The sequence below is a fragment of the Haliotis asinina genome, chromosome 14 (genome assembly GCF_037392515.1).
Source record: "Haliotis asinina isolate JCU_RB_2024 chromosome 14, JCU_Hal_asi_v2, whole genome shotgun sequence".
Taxonomy (NCBI): Eukaryota; Metazoa; Mollusca; class Gastropoda; order Lepetellida; family Haliotidae; genus Haliotis; species Haliotis asinina.
In genome coordinates, this window is record NC_090293.1 from 7,095,693 (window position 1) to 7,122,161 (window position 26,469).

Here is a 26,469-nt window from a genome sequence, read left to right on the forward strand (position 1 = left end):
TTAAATTAGGTAATTACACTTATGCATGTAGCGTAATGTGGAAGTAGCATTTACAACACACACCCACTTGTCTCAGTTGTGTACGTGGAGAGGTTTCCTAAGTACTTGCCGTCACACGCCATCTTTTACTTGTTATTACAGAGTACATGTGTAGGCTTACTATGAAACTTGAAGTCTGATGTATAGTTATGCAATATTTGAATGGATATTTGGCAAGTCAAACAAGAACATTTAAATATGAGAAAACTGTTACATATAACAATGTTTGATGTGTGTGGTGGGTGGTTCCAGTAGGAAAGAATGAGTGAGTAAGTTTAGTTTTATGCCACTTTTAGCAATGTTTCAGCAATATAATGTTGAGGGACACCAGAAATACACTTCAAACATCGTACCCATTTGGAGAATCAAACCAGAGTGTTCACTTGGCCACCCTGCCACCCCTGGGTAGGAAAGAAAACGCACGAAGGTATTTGATGATATTTAGATGAATATAATCACATTTGGGACATGGAAGGTACAGAAGAAAATAATGCAAGGCCCAAAAACCAATTTTCCTAACAATCTTCAAGTAGCATAGCGATTCTTCGTATCCCTTCAGTTGATCTGCCAAGATCTTTAGAAGTATGTACCAAAAATAGGAAACAAAATAAGCAAAGAAAACAGGATCACTACTGTGGTCAGCCAATAGATATGCTACTTGGCTACCTTTAGAATGAGTGCCTGGGCAAATTTGCACACTTGTCAATAAGGAACAGGAATACACTGACAACTTATGGCAGCTACCAAATATTAGACCAGTACTGTACATAAACATCTATTCTTGGAAAAAAAATATTTATCACAGAAAATAACATCTCTTATTTTATATCAAACAAAATGTAATAGAAAGAAACAAAGATACTTTGTTAATGTAGACTTGCATGGGTAGTACTGATTATGTTGATTATACATAGGCTCAGGTCAGGTTATATTGCATACATCTTATCATAAGCCTAGAGTAAGTGAGGTTTTCAATGGCTTTTATCATTATCACCGCGGGGACACCAGAAATGGACCTAACACATAAGTCTACCCATGCGGGGAATAGAACTCGAGTTTTTGCTGTGATGATTGAACACTATAACCATTAGATTCCAGGTCCTGAGAATGTTTATTAAAATGTTTTTCTTAATGCTGCACTTTTGAAATCGACCATGAAAAAATCATTTGCACCAGACAAGCCAGTGACAGACATTATGATCAACAATCTATGCTGTCATGGTTTGATGACATGACATGCTATCAGCCAAGCTGAACTATCTACTCCAATAAAACACCTTTTACAATCAGCATTTCCAATACTTGAACTTCTAACAAAATCATGTAAAGCAAATATTCACAGCTTGGCACACTTGCAATATATTAACTCAGCACATAGCAAGGAGCACGATAATTTATTGAGTCGCTAAGTTATAATCTACTTTCAAGGAGTTATTATTGGTGCTCAACACGTATTTCCTCCTCTGAGGACACTGGGTTCATAACACACTGATAAGCATATGTCAAATGTTTGTAAACAAGTGTGTTCTCAAGTGGCAATTCATGAAATATTCACAGTATTAAGGTTGATGTCAAATATATCAGTAACTGTGTGTGTGTGTTGTTAATTCAAACAGCACTCAGCAATATTCGAGTCATTTGACTCAGTGAGTGAGTGAGTGAGTTTAGTTTTACGCCGCACTCAGCAATATTACAGCCATATGGCGACGGTCTGTAAATAATCGAGTCTGGACCAGACAATCCAGTGATCAACAACATGAGCATCGATCTGCGCAATTGGGAACCGATGACATGTGTCAACCAAGTCAGCGAGCCTGACCACCCGATCCCGTTAGTCGCCTCTTACGACAAGCTGAGTCTCCTTTTATGGCAAGCATGGGTTGCTGAAGGCCTATTCTACCCCGGGGCAACTGGGGTATAAAGACATGTATCAACCAAGTCAGAGAGCCTGACCATATTTATGACACACATGGGATGCTGAAAATCATTTCAAACTCAGAACCAAGTGTATCAGTCAATATGTATACACACAAAAAAAGACAGGTGAGCAGTCAATAAGGCTGTAAGCGACTTATATAAATGTTTGAAAGCTACAAACAAGTGAGCATTTATAACATGCTTTGCAAAAAAAAACTACAGCTTATTTGTGTGATGGATAAGTGAGGCATCTTTGAAGTATCATAGCTTTGTGGGTGAGTAATTACATCTCACACCAAGAGAGATTAAATGAGGTTTAACGCCTCAGGCAACAAGATTTCATTCACATCACCACAAGAGGGTTTCTGAGACAAGAGACACCTCTCTGCAGACTTCATCAGAAGTAAAGTCAAGTGTATTTCAACAATTATCAAGAAAATTTCCGCATCAATCAACATATTCACTAATGATACTTTAAATGATACAATGCTGTGTACTCAAGTCTCTGGAGCTGATGACAGTGACTTATAGTGAGACCCCTTCTCTGTGAATGAAGTGCCTCTGACACATGAGGAGTGTCAAAGGTTATGTTACTATGATGGGTAAGTGCACCATATTTAAGACAGGTACAACACATTTAAGACAGGCTGTATACATTACTGTCAGAAATGTAAATATGTACATGGGTCAGCTGACAGGCTACAGATATACAGTGGCTTTACAACAACAAGCCCACACATTCAGCCTGAGACAAATGGGAGTCAGGCTTTGATAAGTCACATGATTGTCTCTGATCACAATATAGGGTTTTTAAAACAATCAACTCAATCAATATTTACAGGTCTTGTCTGATAAAACAATTGTTTTTTGTACAGAAATGGAAGGCTTCTAAATTATTAAGTGTCAAGAAATATAACACGTGAGTTATCTCCCCATTACCCAATGCTATCTATGGATGCTATTTGTGCATTTGTTCATACATCAAACTGAAATCGACTGAAATTCCTTCTATTGAAATACATCCTGCACCATGGTCTAGTAACTTTCAAAAGTTATCAGATTGGATGGAAAGTTTCCAGTCCAGAATTTTCTGGATTAAAAAAAATAAGAAGAACTTAAATAAGAGGCATGAAACTGCTTCATATTGTCAAATCAAGGCTATAGTCCTAATACCTAAAGTCAGACTCATCCAAGACCATCGGGCACGCAACTTTTTAAAACTAACCATCTGATTGCAAAACAGACCATCCCAGATGTTTGACAACCATGAGTTTGCAACACTGTGGTAAGAACGTGCCATTTCACACCTAGAACCATTTACCTGACCTTATATTTGTAGCTTATACAATATTGCCAGTTTTCCTTCATGGAATGCTATGCGAAAAACGTCTATTTCTCCCCAAAATTGAAAACAAATCATTATTTTTCTCCCAAACATCCAATTTCTATATAAATCATTTTGTTCAATGTAACTAAGCCAAACGTATGTACAAATCATATTGAGTAATCTTAGAGTCAACCTCTCACTATAAAGCCACGACAGATGTAATAAGTGAGCAAATCCTAATTCCAGCCTGGGACTTTATACTGACATTATCAGCATCAGTGAACACCTAGGTGAATACCTCCTACAAGAAGTTAGCTTGTAAACCTTATTGGTTCATTTGTGCAATAGAGTTGTCTCTTTTGATTAATAATAGCAGTCTTAACAAAATGTCACCTCAGATACAAGGGGCACAAACACAATAACTAACGAGTCGGTTATCCTAATGTAGAGTGAGTGAGGTTAGTTTTAAACAGCTTTTAGCAATAATCCAGCAATATCACAGAGGGGGACACCAGAAATGGGCTTCACACATTGTACCCATGGGGGGAATCGAACATGACGAGCTAACTCTTTAACCACTAGGCTACTCTACTGTCCCTCCTGATGTAGACATGAGGGCTTGTACAATTCCAGCAACTTTTGAGTGCCCATACATGTACAACCACACATTCTGCGGGATGATGTTGCACAAGATATACTATGTCTCTGAATTTGCTGCTGCTGTGTAAATCAATCATTGAACATGATACAGTCATAATGGTTATCATAAATATTATCACTGTTGATTGTTATTGTTCCTGTCACTTTTATCGTTGTTAATGTTCTTCTTTACATCTTCAGCATACTTGTAGGAAAACAGTTATGGACAAATATAGACCTGCAGAACTAATGCTACACATCAACTGCTGCTCTCACAGATATCAAAACTTAAAAAACTTAAAAACAAGCTTAGAACCACCAGAAAAGTTTGCATGAAAAGTCTGCTAAAAATATATTTTCCTATACTGTCCAAGGTTAACAAACGTTGATAGATGGTTCTGTAGCTCAACAAACATTTTCCAGAATATCTGCAGCATGCAGATTAAAGGTCAACAGAACATCCTGACATGAAACCCAGGATCTTAAATTCTTGATCAATACTCAGCTTAACTACAATGGACCCGTGAAGGTCCCGGGGTAGAATAGGCCTTCAGAAACCCATGCTTGCCATAAAAGGCGACTCAGCTTGTTGTAAGAGGCGACTAACGGGATCGGGTGGTCAGACTCGCTGACTTGGTTGACGCATGTCATCGGTTCCCAATTGCGCATATCGATGCTCATGTTGTTGATTACTGGATTGTCTGGTCCAGACTCGATTATTTACAGACCGCCGCCATATAGCTGTAATATTGCTGAGTGCGGCGTAAAACTAAACTCACTCACTCACTCACTCACTTAACTACAATGAACATCAGCTCCAACTATTGAAGACTCAGTAGACTATCATACATATACTAATATTCACTTGACAACATTCAATCATGATTGTAACCATTAGATTATTTAGATGTAAATTAACTTGTCTCTTGTCAATACTCCTTAAACAAAATCAGTATGTAATGAAAACAGCAAGAATTACCTATAACGGTATGCAAGTAATAAAATAACATATTTAATATTTAACATGGTGGTATTTTATAATGGTAGGGAAATGAGAAGACGAAACAGGTTTGACGGATTTTGTGCTTTAACCACAGTGCCTTAAATCTCTATGAAAATATTTGATCAAAAATGTTTATCTTTACTGCCCTTTTTATATGAAAATACCCTGAAACATTGGATGTCATGAAAATAAAAGATAAGTGAAAAAATCAACTAGTTTACTCAAATGACTTGAATGGTTAGATCCAAAACCAGTTGTCTGTTGAGCCAAATCTTGGACATTCCTCTCTCATGAGGCCTGACGCACCAGTTGACTCGAGACTCGTGATACTTTGGTGTCAACTTTCACAACATGTCGTCACCTCACACACTGCCACAGGGGAACCCTCCTCTACCTGGTGCCAAGTCTAAACACTACAAAACTGGCACGAGGATATTTGAATATTGAACTAATCAGTTGTAAGTTTAGCTACAAAAAATTTGTCAGAATGTACAACAGTATCAAGAAGTAATTCATGGCCTGTACAAAGATGTCAGACACCACTGCCAACAAACGTTCAGAATAATGAAATAGTGAATTACAACTTCAACTGTTCACTACAATGCAGATTCGTCTATGAGTATGTATCATTCATTCTGGGCCCTAAGTTTCACAAAAAAGAGGTCACCAGCTGAATTACTGAGATGGTAATTGAGTGACTTAATATATCAGGTTGTCAACCTAAGTAACATGTCACCTTGACCCTATGGTGTGGATCGTTGCTCATACTATTAATCACAGGATTTTTCAGATTCCAGCTTATCACTCCAATCCTCCCATCATGAAGCTTGAGTATTATGTATTCATTACTGATTAGCAAGTAAACAGCTTCTGTCTTTAGTTCTACTAACAGCTGAACCTGTGAAGGATTAACTACAGAACACTGCTTGAAAACTGCCAATTGTGGCGTAAACTAAACTCACTCACTCAGCGACTGCTACATTTTGAAAACTGCAAAACTGTTGGATGAGTATGTTTACCAACTGCATTAAGCAATATTCCAGCAATATCACAGCTGGGGACATTATAAACTTGCTTCACATGTAATACCTGTGAGGACAAGTGAAGACAGTGAGTAACAACAAGCTAACCAACTGCTCCGGACAGTTGAGTGAGTTCAGTTTTACAAAGCTCTTTAGCAACATTCCTGCAGTATCACGAGAAATAAGCTGTAATGATCTGAGTAAAGTAGACTAAAATCAAATAATGTGAAGTGAGTTCAGTTTTATGCTGTTTTTAGCAACATTCCAGCAACATCACAGGGAGGGGACTTCATACACAGTACACATGTGGGGAATCAAACCCGGGCCTCCGGCGTGACAAGCAAACGCCTTAACCACTAGGCTATCCCACCACTCCTAAAATTAAATGAAGTGTGGTGAAATATATTGCTACATAATGGTTATCTCACATTTCACATTACTCTCCATGTTTCACTTGGTCAGATCTCTTACACAAACTGCATATACATGATTCAGTCAGGTTTCAGTAAACCTTCCACAGATGGCATGTTTGAAGTCATAAAACTTTAAAACATGCACATGTGACTCAAAATACACCATAAAACAAGGCAAACAATTCAGTGCAAACAGGGCCTATGTCCACCTACAATGGTGTGTTCACAACATGCTTCTATTGATACAGTGAAGATATACAACAAAACCTTCTTTATCTGGATCCTGCTGTAATGGAAGCTTGACCTTCACACTGTATGTATAAATGGTCAAGTTAAGGTGAGATAGACAAAAGTTTTAAATGTACTTTGACAAGTGAATTTGAAGGACAGGGAAAATGACAACACAGACTTTCAAAGCACAGAGGAATTTAATCTTAAAAAATACACCTTAATTGCCAAACTGAAAACGATATTAAAAAATTCAATGAAAAGGAAATGAGCGAACAACTTTAATTTGTTAGAGCTCTGTGGAACAAATGAAAACACAATCTATCCCCGCACACTTATGACAGAGGAGACAAAACCTAACTGATCACATCCACAAACCTTGCCATTATCAGGCTCTGGTTTGTGACTAAAGGATTTTATGGAAGCTTCACATTCAATCATGAAACACGTGAACAACTGCTCTAACAAACTGATGTGGATGTTTGTCAGCCATGAGTAAGCCTTCACACATTGTACCCATGTAGGCAATATACACATGGCACTCAGTGTAACAAGTGAATGCTTTGACCACAAGGCTATCCTATTGTCGCTTAGTCATATCAAACCTTGCAAGAACATACCTATGTTGATATTAATAAAAATGTGTGGCTGGTCAGCACAAAAAAACTTTGCAGACATTTCACATGGTGTCTCCCTCACAAAGAGAAAACTCAAAACTGCGTCTGCTCATGCAGCAACAATGAATGCGTACCCATGAGGATGAGAAGGTAATGTCACTTTAATCCTTCAAGTGTCCTGCAGGAAACTTTGGTCCACCCTAAAGAGTTAAATGGTACAATGATTCCATAGCTATGAATAGTTTGTTTTCTTCTTTTCACCATGGTGGTTTAGTGAAGAAGTATGTAACATCTGCAGCTTTCCTAGACCAGAGGTTACAAAGATGGAGACGTTTGAGATACATGGACTGTGATTTTTATTGCTTCTATACTGAATGCTGACTAAGACGCCACAAACTTGTACCTACCAGTGCTGACCATCTCCAACTCCAGGCCATTGGACATTAGAGAATGTGATTAGTACATTTAATAGCAAGCCTGTGTCAAAAGTGAGCATGAGGTACAAATGTTATAGTCATAAAGGCCCGGGCCTTGATTTTCGAAGCTCTCTTAGCACTAAGATAGTCGTAGGTGCTATACATTAACTTACGACTATCTTAGCACTAAATCTAGGCCTTGGGTTTTACATGACTGTAACTCATCTGCAAATTATGGTCACTCTCTGTTTTTCAGCCCAAACAGTTTGACATTCAACAATATCAAAGGTTTTCAAAAGCAAAACTCTAAATTTACAATCCAAAACCTAACTACATGCACTGGCTAAACCAAGATCTGTCTCTTTTTATACGAAAGCTAACATTTTGACAAACAATTACCAAAATTCCCATCACAGACATAGCAAGATAAACATTGTGACAGTGTCTGACATTATCAGACATATATCCCAGGAACTGCTCTTGAACGCACTACAGTTAAATCCAGATTAATAGGTAACCAGACAGACTTGTGATAGTGATCCTCAAATTAGATGATAAGATGAATGTTTGTGTTGAATCAAAGGCAGCTGGTATCGGGGCAGGCAGAGATGACATGTTATGCCTAACTGTAAACACCAGCAAGCAAATTCACACCAGTCAGGAGGTTTGCCAAGACGTGCCTCATTAGAACCAAACTTATCACTGGCATACTCCAAGAACAGATGAAATTGTCCAAGACTTGCTGTTGGTCTCATCAAAATGTCATCTTGGCAGATTTATACCATCAAATGTCAGTATCTGAACATACAGGTATTCCAATAAATCATTACATGTACCATAGGACCATTACTAGGTGTGGGTGTGGGTGAGGGCGTAGATGCGAGTGACAACTGGAAGATTAATCAGTGAGTAGGTGGGTGAATTACCTGTTCAGTATTTGTTTAAACTCCAATGTGCAGAACAGGTGCTGACAAAATTAGAAACATAAGAATGGTTAATTTGATATTCTAATATTGATCATAGGCCTCTGGTGAGTAAGTGAATGAGTGAGTGAGTGAGCGAGTTTTACGCCACTCTCAGCAATATTCCAGCCATATGGTGGCGTTCTGTAAATAGTCCAGTCTGTACCAGTCAATCCAGTGATCAACAGCATGAGCATCGATCTGCGCAATTGGGAACCGATGACACATGCCAATCAAGTCACTGAGTCTGACCACCCAATCCTGTTATTCGCTTCTTACAACAAGCACAGTAGACAGGCCTCTGGTGCGCATAAGGGACACAATAGTGCACAGCAAACTGCAGTCTTTTCAATTGACGCCATCAGGTACATGTGTGGGGAAGACAACCCACATGACACACGTTAAATATTTGCCCATGTTTTTACTTACTATGAGGACTCATTTTGCATTATTCTTAAAAAGTATATGACATGTTAATTAAAAGGTACATTGGTTATTTCTTCATGATGCCAATGATACTATGTGTGTTTAACCATATTGTACTGCCATTTTAAAGACAATATTTTACACTTGCCACATAGACAAAAACATTGCAGGCGGGGGTCATTAACATAACAAAATATGATCTATAAAAATAGTCTATGAGGTAAAAACAAATAAACACCCTTGAAAAGGGTAGTTTGGAAAATAAGTCCCATTGTGCACACGCATCTAATGTTCTTGTTTCACAGCCTTGGAATGCAAGACGCTACAGTAACACAAGACAGATGTTTGTGTAAATTTTCTGTACAATATTCTCCCAGGTCTAGTGAAGGAAGGCTTGTATATTTAACATATGTAAATTTCAATTGTTTTCAGAGAAACTAGGTCACAATGCCAGTCTCTGTTGCCACACTGTATGTATCTCATGACACATTACATTATTCACGCCTTGCAACAATTGTCTCACTGAGATTTATACCAGCAAACTGTCAAATGATACATGTTCAGAAACCTTAACCTTAATTAACTGGATTTATTATATAAGAAAGACTGAGTGAGTTTAGTTTTATGCCGCACTCAGCAATGTTCCAGCCATATCGCAACAGTCTCTAAATAATCGGGTATGGACCATGCAATCCAGTGATCAACAGCGTGAGCATCATGTCAAAGAGCCTGACCACCCGATCCAGTTCGTCACCTCTTACAACAAGCACTGTCACCTCTTGTTGCAAGCAAGAAAAGCAAGTGGGTTGCTGAAGATCTTTTCTAATCCAGGTCTCCAGGGATCATATCAGAAAGAAAAGGGAAATAAGTCAAGAATTTGTTTTTCACACTATATTCTAGGACAATGTAACAATTATTTGCCTCTCTGCCTTGATATCAACATCAGTAACAGAAAACACACGTTTTGTAGTGAAGAGGATTATAAGACAGTGAACAACTTCTCATCTTCGTTATATTGATGTTCAGATGTTTTTTATATATATAGGATATTTATATAGCACACATCCACGCACTAGTGCATGCTCAAGGCGCTGGTATTTTTCCCTCGATCACTGGATATCAATTTCAACAGCACATCGTATTTCAATCTTAACTCCCTGGGGAGTATACAACTCTGGCTGCCACTTGGTGCACTGAGTTTATTGAGGCTTTCTCATCCTAATGAGGTACCAATTCACAGCCAGGTGGACTGGGACACATAGTCACAGTACTTTGTCCAAGTCCACTGCACGTTGCTGTACCCGCAACTGGGTGTTTGCACACATTCATGTGGCCAACATCTGGTCATATACCAACGGATTCGTGGGTTCTTTTAAGTGCACAGGGTTCTGTACTGTACACTAGGGGTTGTGACAACACTGAAAGAGTCTGCACACAAAGTTGACTCCAAGGTTTTTACCCCCGGTCACAGGTGGGCTCGATCCCGACACCTCAACCTCGCTGGATCACTAGCCTGGCACCTTAGCCAGCTCGCCCACCATGCCCATCTTCTTCTTCTAGGAGCTAATAATGAAATTCAAAAGCACATATATCTATCAAAAAAACTTAGTGGGACGAATGTCAAAATCTATGTCATGGTAAGGGAGTTACAATCTGCTTAGTGCTGAGATAGTTTAAAGCTACCTCGGTAATATTCATGTTGTACTGTTCTCATTACAGATGTCCATTGCCACCACTCTCGTTGTTGTATGTGATAATTATTCATGTCATGATACTGTTGCGGTTATGACTACGACTATGACTACTACTATACATTTTCTACTGAACATTTTTAAGCCAATCAGTTTTAAGCCAATCAGAACTATTTACGAAAGTGTGAAAGTTAGAACAAACAACCTTGAGTGAGTGAGTGAGTTTTACGCCACCTACAGCAATATAACTGCAGGGATTACACCAGAATCAGAGCTTCATTGTATCTGGGGAACTGAACCCAAGTCTTCTGCACGATCAGTGATCATTTGAACCTGTAAGCTTATTAACCCACAGTGAGTTTGACAGGCCAAAAGACTTAAAACATGCCGATTTATATCCATCACTAATTTCATCACTACAGCAAGTATCTAATACATGAACAAGCAGGATGTCACATCAGTTTGTCAATGTTGGATAGATCCTGAATGCACAAACTGTATTTGTTCACGTTATTAATCTTTCAGGTTAGTGTACACCTGGGCTCAATTTTACAACCCATTTGTGCTACACAGTTTTATTCACCTTTAATTCCTTTTCATAAAATATATATGAACTTTCACTAGCATTTTATATTTAAACTTATCAAGAAGTAACATAGTAATGCAGCATATCACTCATCATTGTCAGCTTGTAATGTCTGCTTCCACTGCTGTCAACCAAACCAGGTGGCATTGTCGCGATGTATTGCTTGTTTTCTTTACAAAACATATCCACATGTCCAAGCCAATTTTGAATCCCTAAAACGTCTGCTGCACAGAGACGGATCTCTGAGAGGTAAGTCTTTCCAGTTGCCAGAAGCAGATATTGTTTAGACAATGACACATGGCTTTGTTACAGCCCCCACAGTAACAGATATTGTTTATACAATGACACATGGCTTTGTTACGGCCCCCACAGTAACAGATATTGTTTATACAATGACACATGGCTTTGTTACGGCCCCCACAGTAACAGATGTTGTTTTAACAATGACACATGGCTTTGTTACAGCCCCCACAGTAACAGATGTTGTTTTAACAATGACACATGGCTTTGTTACAGCCCCCACAGTAACAGATATTGTTTATACAATGACACATGGCTTTGTTACAGCCCCCACAGTAACAGGTGTTGTTCAGACAATGACACATGGCTTTGTTACAGCCCCCACAGTAACAGATGTTGTACAGACAATGACACATGGCTTTGTTACAGCCCCCACAGTAACAGATATTGTTTAGACAATGACACATGGCTTTGTTATGGCAACCACAGTAACAGATGTTTAGACAATGACACATGGCTTTGTTACAGCCCCCACAGTAACAGATGTTGTTTTAACAATGACACATGGCTTTGTTACAGCCCCCACAGTAACAGATGTTGTTCAGACAATGACTCATGGCTTTGTTACAGCCCGCACAGTAACAGATGTTGTTTTAACAATGACACATGGCTTTGTTACAGCCCCCACAGTAACAGATGTTGTTTAGACAATGACACATGGCTTTGTTACAGCCCCCATAGTAACAGATGTTGTTTTAACAATGACTCATGGCTTTGTGACAGCCCCCACAGTAACAGATGTTGTTTTAACAATGACACATGGGTCTGCTACAATGCTGACAGTAGCCGGTATTGTTTGAATGGTAACAGCTAGTAAATGACTTCAGGTGACATTTGCCATCAATTTATTCAAGGTGATCTGGACAAAAACGCTTCATAAACGTTAGGTAACTGTTTGCAGTCTTTAAGAAAGTCATATCTTCTTTATCTCATAATGTTCTAAGATGCCTTCATTCAACCTTCGTCAGTGCAGTGATAGCGTACATGCCCTGATAGAAGTTTCAGCAGATTCATTAACATTTTACAATCTAGTGGTTTATAAAAGGAAACCCCCAAACAATTAAGATGATTATTTTTATCAAGTACAAATTCAACATTTTTTGGTGATAACCACAAAATTATTTGAAAATTCTGTAACATTTTCAAAAAGAGTACATTCTGTAACATTTTAAGAAAGTGTAATATTGAATGGTGTTTATGTTTTCGTTTGGTCGAATTATAAAATGAATGCTTTTTTAGTCAACTTGTAACCTTTCCCCTACAAAAAAAAGCAACAGTTTGAAGGTGTACAAATATTATTGGAATATAAAAAGTCGTCACTGACACAAATGATGGATTTGACAGAGAGAGGCTTCTCACCTTGCCAGATACCATGAGCTAATGGCTAAACCAAATAAACCAACTTGTTGCTGACACTTTGGAAACAAAAAATAATAGCCTTACCTCTCTTCGTCTCCGTGGTAATGTCTGATAAAACAGGTAGTGGTAGTCATGGTAACCTCTGTAATCCATGGCTCTGGGACTTTGGTCTGTTTGTTTACAGAGTTGTCAAGGGATGATCTAACTGTATAGCTGAGAGGTACGTGGCCTGAGTTTACATCAACCCCAACATCCCAGAAACAAATTCAGATATTTTTACCTGAAATGTTTAACTTAGCCAGTCAGCTGTTGAAGGCAGCAACTACAAGGTACAATGCTTAATGCTGTATTGCTGCTATTTGTAATAAGTTTACCTTGTGTTTAAGTGATGAGGAGATCAGGAAGTTAGGAATTAAATTTTCAATTTCCTCTGATTTGAAAACTGCACCTGCTTTTTCAAATTTTTTATTTAAACCACAAATTTTCATCACTTTGGGACTGACGTAACAACTGTTTCTGCTTTGAGAGGACCTGACATTCTGGTACGTATCGCTGTTTAAGAATATAGAAAGAGTCCTCAAGGGTTATCACAAGGAATCATCTCATGCTATGTATCTGGTTATCCAATTACAAGTTTCACCTCTTTGATTCCACGAGGCATAAATGGTAAGTCACTCTTCAAAGATGGGTACTGGACCGTAAATTTCAAGGTACATCGATTAATGACTCCTCCAAAGGTGATGGCAATCTCAGCTGATGTATTTATGGAAGGTGCACATGTTGCAAGTCGGAAGTGTATCTGACGAAAATATCCCCATCCGCAAGTGGTAAATGAAATGGTGAGTGTTTAGTTAAGCCAAATAAATGTCTAAACACAGGTGAGCCGAAGAATCCCAGCAATCTGTCAAAGTGTTTCACAAGTAACATTTCATCCAGGACAGCTTCAATCTTGTGAATTCCTCATCTATGGACACCAAGTTGTAAGACCACCCTCAGATAATTCCAGTAAATTGGTTTTCAATCCACCAATGCAAGAATAGGAATATACATGACTATAGCTGATTTATATCACAAAAAACTCGGTAAATTATGCTTCTGTTGCTATATTCTTGTCAAACAGATTCAGAAGAGACAAAACCGGTTGCAGTGAAAAATCAAACAATGAAATCTGATCATTATTAATCTGAGATTAGTGTTTTTTAAAATAAACTCAGCGCAGGTCACAGTTGTGAGTGGGCTCTGAGCTTGTGCAGCCGATATTGTGATAGTTCACCATCATGGAAACACTAGGGTGTTAGCTGCAGGGAGATCTTGATAAATAGCAGGTGCTCGTTGATCACAAATGTCACTCACAATGTGAAATGTGGGGAAATACATTAGTGATCAACACTTTCCGTACAGCACTTTCTTCAACAGTTTCCATATACCTTCACCTTGGTTTCCTTCCGGTAACAGTCATGATATCAAAATGGTCACTTTTTATTGTCTTCATTATAAAGAATGAATGAAACACAAACACCTTGACCACTACTTTTCACCCTGAATATGAAACAGTTTCTGATAGAAGATGCGACTTACATGTCCTGAAAAATGAAAATCGTTTCAAGGATAAAAACTTGTGAAAGTTTCTGCCACGGTTCAGTTGAATAATCCATCCAGGTGCTAAATGTATTAACGGAAGATGTATGACAAGGACAAAAAAATCACTGCCTCATATCTGAGCTTCCTTGATTGTTTGATGGTAATTGCTCCCATGAAAACACAGCCATATCACCACCGAGCTCCTCAGAGCATTAAGTCAATCCATGGAACAAGCCTTGAATACTCCCCGTATGATTGTCTGCAACAGTGTAATTCCTGGAATGAGGCACACACTCTGGTCCTGCCCAGCATATGAAGCTTATAAAACTAGCGCTGGGCGACTGAAAAACCAGCAGAAAACATCCCGGTTGAGAGGGGTTTGGATAATGAAGTGGTTGTGCCAGTGTTTATGTAGCTGGCTACCATCAGATCCTATTGGGATGGCCTGCAGCCGGAACAAGGCTGTCATCAATTAACCTTCACACCACTGGAGGCATAAGTCCTTTCATATTAAGTAATATTAAAGTTATTAAATCATCCAAAACATCGAAGAATGAGTATTTATTTGAATTTACATTGAATTTCCTTTCAACTGAGTACCCATATGATGATTCGACAAACTGAACCAAATTGTTTGAAGTTTCCTGAGAGGGCGTTTTTTTTTCAAAGAAGAGAGAAAAAAAAAAATGTTTTCATAAGAGTATCCATAAAAGCCTTTGCTTTAAAAGTCACAATAAAATAAACTGTTTCAAAACCCTCATCCATATGTATATATTTTCAGCTTCTAGATGGTAAAAAGGCCAATGCACTAAGACTTCTAACATACCCCAGCCTCTTCGCACAAGGAACGTCTGTGATAGTCCTAAAAGATATCTCTGAACTGACACCAATAAAATGTTAAGGTAAGCAGAACATTCATTAATAAGCTGCCACTGAGATAACACGAAGTAATTCTGATTACGTTAGTCAATAAAATGTTACAGAAGAATTCTTGTGAAAGAATGTTAGCAGAAAGCTAATCAATTTTCTCTGAATAACACATGACTAGATTGATAGTAGACAGTAATAACATGTGTTTTGTGAAGTGTGAAAATTATATGTTAAAATAGAAGGGAGACTTGATACCCAACAAACTAATGCATGAACCATCACGTTTCAGATCAATTATTTGTTCCAATTCAAGGCTGTAGATTATGGGTATTAGCATCTATCAATACTGTATTTTATATCCTTAGCGATTTATGTATCTCAACTCAACCTTACCTGACACTTGCGACAATGCTCACTGTTAGTCAACAGAGACTGTTGCTGCTAATTATTGGCAATGTCCATCATTAGTGCTAGTTGTCACTTGACATGATCATAATATGATGACGTCACTTTGGAAACACTGCCAACATGGATGCACCTGGCACCAGCTTGCTACTCATTGTCGAGACGTCATACTGGATTTCAGACCAATTAGTGGGGCGCCCTTTATCAACAAGGTAATAAATGTTTCAGGCCATTACTGGCAAAAACATTTTTTTCACTAAGGGCAAACCAATTTTATTTCTTGTATTTCGTATCCACCTGCTGTATTTTTATAAAAATAAAGAAAGAAATAAAGTTAATCTTCCCCATTCAAAAAATAAAATCCTAATGTTTTTATTGGCTAAAAATGTAAACTCACAAGAAAATACTTTTTAGATCGTTTCTTGACCCATATTCACTTCATAAATTGCCAAAAGTAAAATGCTTTGAGTACTTCGATTGGAAATTATATATTATTTTTTTCCCCACCCGTCTTTAAGTTTTCGGAGGACGAAAATGCATAAAACAAGAAATAAAATTGGTCTGGCCTAATATGACAAATGGAAAAGTCCAAACCAGATAATCCTGTGACTGATACTACACCAAGTGTCATGGCATGGGGCTAAACTGGCATGACGAGATCCACTGAACCCTAGTAATTAAGTCGCCTCAAACAATCAACGTAGGTTTAGGCATTTCTTAAATGCTAAGAGGTAAGTGAGTGAGAGTAGTTTTATGCCACACTCAGTAATATTAGAGCCGTATGGAAGGAGTCTATGTATAATCAAGTCTGGACCACACAATCCAGTTTTCAACATCAAGAGCATCGATCTGCACATCTGGGAACCAATGACAGCAGTGTGAACATAGATACTCAGTGGATCTCAAACGCTTGAATCTCGGATCTCCCACATAACTCTAAGCTGATGTGCAGTCCCCTTCTTATATATTTATCATTAATTTGGTATTTGTATCTTGAAGTTCGATACACTCATGCACAATATCTCAAACCTGAGAATTAGTCCGAAGATCACCTAATCATATCGATCTCCAACTGTAGTTATCATAAGAATCATTTTGCAGACATGTTCAAAGCGTTGCCAACAAACAATTAGTTGTATAAACGATTGCCCGTAGATGGTTAAAAAAAGTGAATATTTGTTAAAGTGAGTTCAATTTGTCACTGCCACTTTGACAATCAATTGTGAAGCTACGACACATGATCAGTTAACCAGGTTCATCCACTGCACTTGGGTTCATCAAAAAGACGGACCTTGATACACACGGATTAGGAAAACTGCCTATTTGTTGACGATATCCTTTGGGGCCATAAAAGTACCCTGGGTTGGGAAGAGGTCGGTCATTTTCTTGCATCATGTCAAGTGTTGAAGATCATGACCGTACTGGGGGGTAGACGGACCCAATGTATCAACACTGACACGGAAGAAAAAATTAACAGTGCATTCTGTTGGCTGCTATCAAAGGTGCTGAGAGAAGTGACGCCAAAATAAAACCTGTTAAAGATTTTGATATACCACTCAACACTCGTCTACACCCTGCCTACACCCGGCCCTGTCTGTATCTTGTGTATGATGATTATTATGATTACTGTCAAGCGAATAAAAAGAATGAAACTAGAGATTTCTTTTACGTTTTTGCATACAGGTTCAATGTATATGTAATAATATGTACACACTGTGCAAATATAAAATGTATTTCAATCTCGAATCACACGATATCCCGAACCTGTCTTCATGGTCCCTTGGGGTACGAGATCGAGGGAGTTTTCTGTATATGCTTGGAAACACATAAGATTATCTGAAGTAATATCAAAGAATCAGGTGTTCAATAAACTGTTCTAAGAAGTGCATCCAGTTGTCTTGACATGGCAGATGAGTATCACGCAGCCAAGTGTGTCTCCACAGACAGCATTCCCACCTGTGTCTGGCTAATGGGTTCTAAGTCTGAGCTTTCTTCCTCCCACAAACTGCTAATGAAATCATAGTTCTAGAAAGGATATACAAGATGGCATAACACCTCCAGAACTTATATCAACAGATTCTTCAACCACAAATGTACTTCACGACCAGTAATTAAACACAACAGCTGTGTGGCTTACAGATCACATATACTCCAGGGGGTGCAAATACATAAATCACTCATTGGCATCATCATAAATAAAACATCATTAAAACTACTCACTTTGATCCTTAATTACCTTAAATCAACCTTTTGACAACAGTGCACAATTTTCAGCCGCAAACGAAATGTAAACCAATCAGAGCCGCGTGTCTCTGTGACGTAATGAGGTGTAGACATAAGGGCCTATGCAGAATTCATTCACATTTCAGGGGGTAAAATATTTCATTTACAGGTTTGTACAAACCTGAAATCACGACAGCTGTTGTGAAAAATGAAAGCTGTATGTTCTCAGAATCTACTATCAATTAGTTTTGTCTCCTGCTTTGCCTAGTTTCCGAGTTACATAGACAATTCTGTTGTTTTCATAGACGATTCTGTCAAAATCACTTGGTGTCGTTAAGCCTTATATTTTTGAGCCAGATGCTAGTGATAGTGAAAATGATGATTGCTCATCACGATTACGAGTAATTTCTCCAACCTAAACAGTGCTACATTAAGAAGGGTTGATGTCCATCAGATGCAGTTATTTGAAAATATGTTGTCAGTATTTCTTGTCTGATTGTAATAGAGTATCAAAGCATTGCTCCTATGACTTAAGTTTGTTTTAATGTTAGTATCTGCATTTTGTTTTTATTAGGTTGTCGTAGCATTCAAAAGAATCATTGTTTTTTGTCATGAAGTGTAATGATACAGACAACATACAGTAGGGTGTGAATTATGCTTCACATTGGCAAACTATAAAATGTCTAGATATTACATTCCATGTATACATTCACTATAAGTATAGGCAGATTGCTTCTTTTTATCGAGTTTCAAAATATATGCAAGTATGATTACAAAGTAATTGGAGTTATAAGACTAAATATAAAGATGTACACTGACTAGTGTCTACACACTGGTGACTGAACGTTTATAAACCAAGTGAATTTGGCAACTGAAGAAATTTATTGCGCAGTATTGTCACTTCGACCCCCATCTCGTTTCCATGGAAGAAGTTGTAATGTTACAAGTTGTGTCATGCAAAATCCTTTTTCGTTCTGATTCAAATACATATTTAACTACTAGTAGAAAGTAGTTTTAATTTTCTAACCATTCTACCTAACTTTAGCCCATGACTTCAGCATTTTCAAAAATGGAGGCACCCTGTTTGAGTATAAATGGTACTTATGTTTGTTTTCACCGACTCACAAAATCAAAATTACTTTCTACTGGTAGTAAGATATGTACTTGATTGATGAACAACAGGATTTTGCATGACATTGCTTGTAACATAACAATTTCATTCTTGGTAGTGAGGCGGGGGTCAATAAACATTACTTACAATAATATTGGCACAGCGACCACAACCTCGCATCCGAGGAAGAAATCGTTATGTTCATGCAAAATGCTTTTGGTCAGCAATGAGTAGTAAGTAGTCATGATTTTATAACTCCATGAAAACAAATCTAAATAGCATTTTCCATCCTGGAAGCAAGGTAGGGGGCACACCTTCTGATTCAGAATATACCACAGGCTTTGCAATGCTCGCTTCGCACTCACAAACAACCCAATTTGGACGAACTACGGTGTCTGGTGAAAATCTGTGCATTGTGACACCTTTGCCCGACCCCGAGGAGCAATTGACGGCAACACATCAATTTGGCATGTCTTTGTTGACATCGATAATTCAGCAAAATGACGAGCTTCCCACAAATTTTCTACACAACTAATTGAATCATATGATGTCATTGCAGGGCTCTGGTGACAGAGTTACGTAACCTGCCTGTGAGTCCGTTGGCAGGCGAGAGAATAGCAGACAGCTTTTTGGTAACTTTTCAAAGCTCACTATGAATTAACCACAAGTTTTTTAAGAATGAGTTTGGTGTTCTGCTTGAAACTAACCAGTCTTCCATATGTAATGGTTAAAAAAGTAAAAAAAAAATAGAGTTTATTCGTTCTTGAGGGTTTGTCAACAAGACACATCAAACAGTAAGGACATACAATTACTTCAGTAAATGTCAATGACAACTTTGACACTTTCACGTGTTTGAGGTTTGGTCATCAAACCTTCAAGGACACCTGATAAGAATTGGGGCTTGGTGCTTTGATGACATGAGCACTATTATGGTGCTGGAGACCAACAACACATCAAATCAACCGACAAACTATGGTATCTCACAATCTCTCTCTCCTGTTATGTGGACTGGTATTCAAAATAGCTAAACCCATTTTACGCTTTATGATAAACACTTTGTTGGAGTGCAAAGGTAGGTTTTGATTAATTTGATTGATGACAAATTCATTAAGTGAATCATATATTATTGATACAATTTTAGTCATGTCACCAAGGTTCACTAAAAATATTTCATTGCAGCATTCCAATATTCTTCATAGTTTTGTGTCAAGTCTGAATATCTAAAACCACTGAATAGACTTTCAGTAAAATATTCTGTTAAAGTGCTGTAGCTTCACATTTAGATGAGTGGTGACTGATACGTGTCACATGTCATGTGACCTCGTAACAGGGATGTTCATCATGTTCGACTTAACTTTCAGGACACGAAAGCTCTCCTGTGATAAATAGGTTCTGCTGAAGCTTTCATTTATGAATGATGACCGATTCTGACTCGTAAATATAGATTTCTTAGATGCTACACATTTACAGGAACATTTGAAGGAAAAAACTAGTGGAATTTTTTGTTGCATGGATATCACATACCGTATATTACCATGTACAACTACTACAAGCCGAATTTTGAGGACCAAAAAAAGCTGTCTGTAGAAGGGGGTCATCTCATCTATGAGACAATTTCACGAAAGTATTTTTTGTGGTCATCAGTGTCAGGACGATCTTACATAGTGGTACACCTGCCAGGAAGTTTACAACGATTACAGTTACTTTGTTATAAAGGATCAATAACACTGTAACTGGCAGAAGTCTGATGCAGGGCGTCGGCTTATGCACGAAACATATCATTTTGATACAGATTTTAGGGTTAGGTTTATACTGTAATATACGGTAAGTAAACAGCAGTTCTTCAGAATGCTTTGTAAAAGTGAAATGATACATATAACTTTAATGTGTCGCAACCAGTGATACTGATATGATACATACAAACTTATCTCACCTCATATATGAATGTCGCTTTCTGATTGGCCAAGCGCTATTCCATTATTTTCAATGTACCCTGCTTACAGGTGATGTATTATTATTTTCAGTGTACACCGGTGGGAATTCCGAACTCTTGTGGTGCTTCCTGGTGGTACTTCTTTGCTTCGAATAACACTGAATCACGCATGAAGCATGGAAATTACCGATGTTTTACGATTGAAAATTGATGGAAGGGAGATAACTCTAAATCTGTTTATCTTGTGTCGTCTGCAAAATGGCGATGCACCTCACATTCAACAGAAGTGCTTCAAACAGTTCAAAATTAACCGAAATTTGGGTGTTCGGTAAGATAAATACATTATTCACTGATCCCTCGAGGGCCATGGGCTCATGAACCCTGCGGGCTCGAGGAACATAAACAAACCTCGAGGGTACATGAGCCCATGGCCCCCTCATGACCAGTGTACAACTTATACTGTATCAGGATACTCAATGATACATAATACATACACAAAGTATAACCCTATCTAAACAGAGATAAAAAAATAATTTGAAAAACTGCCAACGTGTTACAAATCAGACGTTCAGGAAAATTTTTTAATTCCCTGTAACATTAAAATTTTAACTTTATGATTTGACTCACAGGGGTTTGATTCACTAAACAAAAGTATTTTAGTTCATATCATGTTGTTTTTCTGGCATATTGAGATATCTTTCATATCTTTGCTTTCAGTTTCGCTGCACCCAAACAGATTAGCGTGATGAACACAGGTGCTGTAACACAACGGTTGAGGATTCCGAGAAAATAAGATTCTCCTGTGAGCCAGCCAAACATGTCTACATCTTATCGCACCTGAAGTTGATCAGAATACTTCAGTGAGCAGCTCCTACCTGTGGCCTTGGCGTGACCCTGACATTAACCTCTGACGACGAGGAATCCACTGATATGTTATCTGTTGTCTTCCTTAAATCTTCCAGCAAGGGTGTGGAACTCTTCTCTATGCCATGCTTGTCCGTCAACCACGAATCGCCATTGGTTTCTGATGATCCGTTCATATGGAAATCAAATTTGGTGCCTAAAAGCATAATATGAACAATTAATGTCAGAAACATGCTGAAACAAAAGGTATGATAAGTATGATAAGTGGAAATATGGCTTTTCCAAGCAGTTACAGAGACCAGTCTGTCATGATAACTTGACCTTTACCTGATGGCGAGATTGATATCACTGGTCATGTTCAGATGAGTGAGTGGGTATGGTTTTAGGCAACTTCTAGCTGTATTTAATCACTATCATGGCCAGGGACACCAGTAATGGGCATCACACATTGGAGCAATGCAGGAAATCAAACCCCGATCTTTGGCATGATGTGCAAACACTTTAACCACCGGCTACCCCAGGCTACCGATTCCTGGCAAGTGTTAGCAGTCTATGAAGCATCTGCCTGGCAGCCTACTGCTTCCTGGTATCATGGCCGCCTAGGTCCTAGGTGCCAATACATTTATCAAGGGTATATACTTGACCATGTCATTGACTACAGGAAACATTTCGAAAATAATTTACAATCGTGGTAACTAGATGGAGTCTGTATAGTTCATGAACAAACAAGGAGTACCTTTCACAGATCAACCTACCCATTTATCTAAATGTGACTGGTCTAGAGAATGCTTTCAGCCAAAGAATAATGTTGTTTTTTTCTGATGGCAGTGATACTAAATGAATAAACAGCAACCATCAAGACATGGTTTTATTAAATTTGCTTTTGCACATGTTTAAGTTTACCTCACTTCAAGTAATTGTAATAATGATTACTGCTGACAATATCCAAGTTGGCCATTTTCCTTCCTGTCTAGAAGTAACTCGTATCTAAAGATGACATCCAAATGACTTCTTATCCCTCCAAATTAAAATTTGAAATTATGAAAACTGAAATAATGTTTAATGAATAAACTACGCTTTAATTGTAACTACTGAAACTACGGATTGCTCTCAGGGGTTAAAAAATCCCATGGCCCAACGCCTGGGACAAGTCAGTTTTCATTTCGGGCAATCAAATAATTGTATCTTACTTGTCTATGGAATACTAGATAATTAACACTAACGGTTTCAAAAGTGCAAATAAACTTCAATTTCATTTCATATTTGCACAAAATGTAGCCATTAAATTTTGCAATGAGTAGAGTTATCTTTCTTTGCTACTTATCACTTTTCTTCCATGAAAAGTCCACCATACATTAACATCAAACGCCATGTTGACTTGTTCTGTCATGAAAAGTCCACCATACATTAACATCAAACACCATGTTGATTTGTCCACCATACATTAACATCAAACACCATGTTGATTTGTTCCGTCATGAATAGTCCACCATACATTAACATCAAACACCATGTTGATTTGTTCCGTCATGAATAGTCCACCATACATTAACATCAAACACCATATTGATTTGTTCCGTCATGAATAGTCCACCATACATTAACATCAAACGCCATGTTGATTTGTTCCGTCATGAAAAGTCCACCATACATTAACATCAAACGCCATGTTGATTTGTTCCGTCATGAATAGTCCACCATACATTAACATCAAACACCATCTTGATTTGTTCCGTCATGAATAGTCCACCATACATTAACATCAAACACCATGTTGATTTGTTCCGTCATGAATAGTCCACCATACATTAACATCAAACACCATGTTGATTTGTTCCGTCATGAATAGTCCACCATACATTAACATCAAACACCATGTTGATTTGTTCCGTCATGAATAGTCCACCATACATTAACAACAAACGCCATGTTGATTTGTTCCGTCATGAATAGTCCACCATACATTAACATCAAACGCCATGTTGATTTGTTCCGTCATGAATAGTCCACCATACATTAACATCAAACGCCATGTTGATTTGTTCCGTCATGAAAAGTCCACCATACATTAACATCAAACGCCATGTTGATTTGTTCCGTCATGAAAAGTCCACCATACATTAACATCAAACGCCATGTTGATTTGTTCCGTCATGAAAAGTCCACCATACATTAACATCAAACACCATGTTGATTTGTTCCGTCATGAATAGTCCACCATACATTAACATCAAACACCATGTTGATTTGTTCCGTCATGAATAGTCCACCATACATTAACATCAAACACCATGTTGATTTGTTCCGTCATGAATAGTCCACCATACATTAACATCAAACACCATGTTGATTTGTTCCGTCATGAATAGTCCACCACACATTAACATCAAAAGCCATGTTGATTTGTTCTATCATATGAATAGTCCACCATACATTAACATCAAACGCCATGTTGATTTGTTCCGTCATGAATAGTCCACCATACATTAACATCAAACGCCATGTTGATTTGTTCTGTCATGAATAGTCCACCATACATTAACATCAAACGCCATGTTGATTTGTTCTGTCATGAATAGTCCACCATACATTAACATCAAAAGCCATGTTGATTTGTTCTGTCATGAATAGTCCACCATACATTAACATCAAACGCCATGTTGATTTGTTCTGTCATGAATAGTCCCACCATACATTAACATCAAACACCATGTTGATTTGTTCTGTCATGAATAGTCCACCACACATTAACATCAAAAGCCATGTTGATTTGTTCTATCATATGAATAGTCCACCACACATTAACATCAAAAGCCATGTTGATTTGTTCTGTCATGAATAGTCCACCATACATTAACATCAAAAGCCATGTTGATTTGTTCTATCATATGAATAGTCCACCATACATTAACATCAAACGCCATGTTGATTTGTTCTGTCATAATTACATCATCATGATTATGTCATAAAATCAGGGCAAGTGGAAGATCAGTTAGGGAAAGCTACTTTCTTAAAGTCACCTGCCCTGTGACAAGTAGCTTTCAATAACCTTCTTGAACCTCTGCTTATACAGTATATGATCATGTCCATCATACAATTACAGGGCCAACAACTGCAGTTCACTGATAGATATATACACTACTTCACTCCTACAGATCTGCATTGGCTAGCCTAGAACATTGACAATTCAGGGATGAGAATATGTATGAGTGAAAAGAGGAAAATGGTCTGGCATCTTTGGGGTCATGTTAACTGAAACAATATAACATACATGTATATTGTGAATGACACCAACAACATCAAACATTCAGAATTCCGTGGATTCGGGAAAAATTCTCATCCCTGACACCTGAGGCCAATTTGGTGCATCATGGGTTTAAGATAACTATCCAGCTATATCTCAATCTTTACACCAGAAGTAGCAAAACAGGTCTCCTTTGGTATCTGTTGGTTTCTGCCTGGTTCTGGTCTTATTGAGAAGAAAATTTAGAGCTCCAGGTAAGGCCCGTATTTGTGTATTTTACACAATAAAAATCATAATTACACAATTAATTACAAATCCAAGAGTACAAAAAACATGTAAGAATGACATAAAACAACATAGGTCTATAATCACCATAATACCTTGCATACTTTACTCAAATACTAAATTGGCTTGTGTGTGATAACTTGTCATGGCTCCCTAACTCTACAACAGCCTTAGCAAATGTTAAGCAGTGCCTATATATACATATAACATTAGCCACAGAGTTTACTGTAGTAGTCACATGTTGAGTGTATAAGAAATGCTGCTAAGTATTTGACAATATAAGAATTACTGAGAACTACTGAGAATCATTAAAATTTATATATTTAGAAGTGTTAACAACCCAATACAGATCAGAAACTCTGTGCAAAACCACTCAGTTCTTTAAACTAGTTGGAGTATACAAAATACTAGTTACTCCTCAAAAATGGAAGTAAATACACAAATGCTTTAAATATTATCTGGAGCTCTGAAATTCACTACACTTATTTTGGGGAAAACCAAGCATTTATGAAGGCTTAAGTTTACGTGGTGTCTGTATACACGTTTGATGGCTTTGTACATTGTATTACCACAATATACATTTTGATCTCAATACTTTATTCCACCCCATGATGATCATAGTACTAATAATTAGCATGGCGCTGTTGCTCTAATGTTTACCAACGTTGGACCAATGTCTGACAATGTTGGCCCAACTCTGAATGCTATCTCGTTTGTAAGACCACCATGGTGCTGGTTGCAGAAAATGATTTAAACAGAAACTTTGTAATTTAACCATGCCATTGGGCTCTACTAGTGATTATAATGTACAAGATAATTGAAAACTTTATTGTCATAATTGTCATAACAATGAAAGGACATTATTTTCAGTCTCAGCCAATAAAAGTGCCAGATACATTACACAAGAATCTAACCAGTGAAGATCGAGTTTAGAACTGACCTTTAGTAACCCATGCTTGTGATAAGAGGCGACTATACTGAGATCAGGTGGTCAGGTTCACGGACTTT

General features: G+C 37.8%; 1 protein-coding gene across 1 annotated transcript in view; it reads right to left on the bottom strand.

Moving 5' to 3' along the window:
* The window catches only part of LOC137260965 (liprin-beta-1-like), a 133,952-nt gene extending 111,830 nt beyond the window's left edge, over nt 1–22,122 (bottom strand). Inside the window, exon 1 of the mRNA XM_067798543.1 lies at nt 21,944–22,122. Coding sequence (XP_067654644.1) covers nt 21,944–22,108 — 165 coding nt within the window. The 5' untranslated portion in view covers nt 22,109–22,122. The remainder of the gene's footprint in view (nt 1–21,943) is intronic.
* Nucleotides 22,123–26,469: the final 4,347 nt, after the last annotated feature.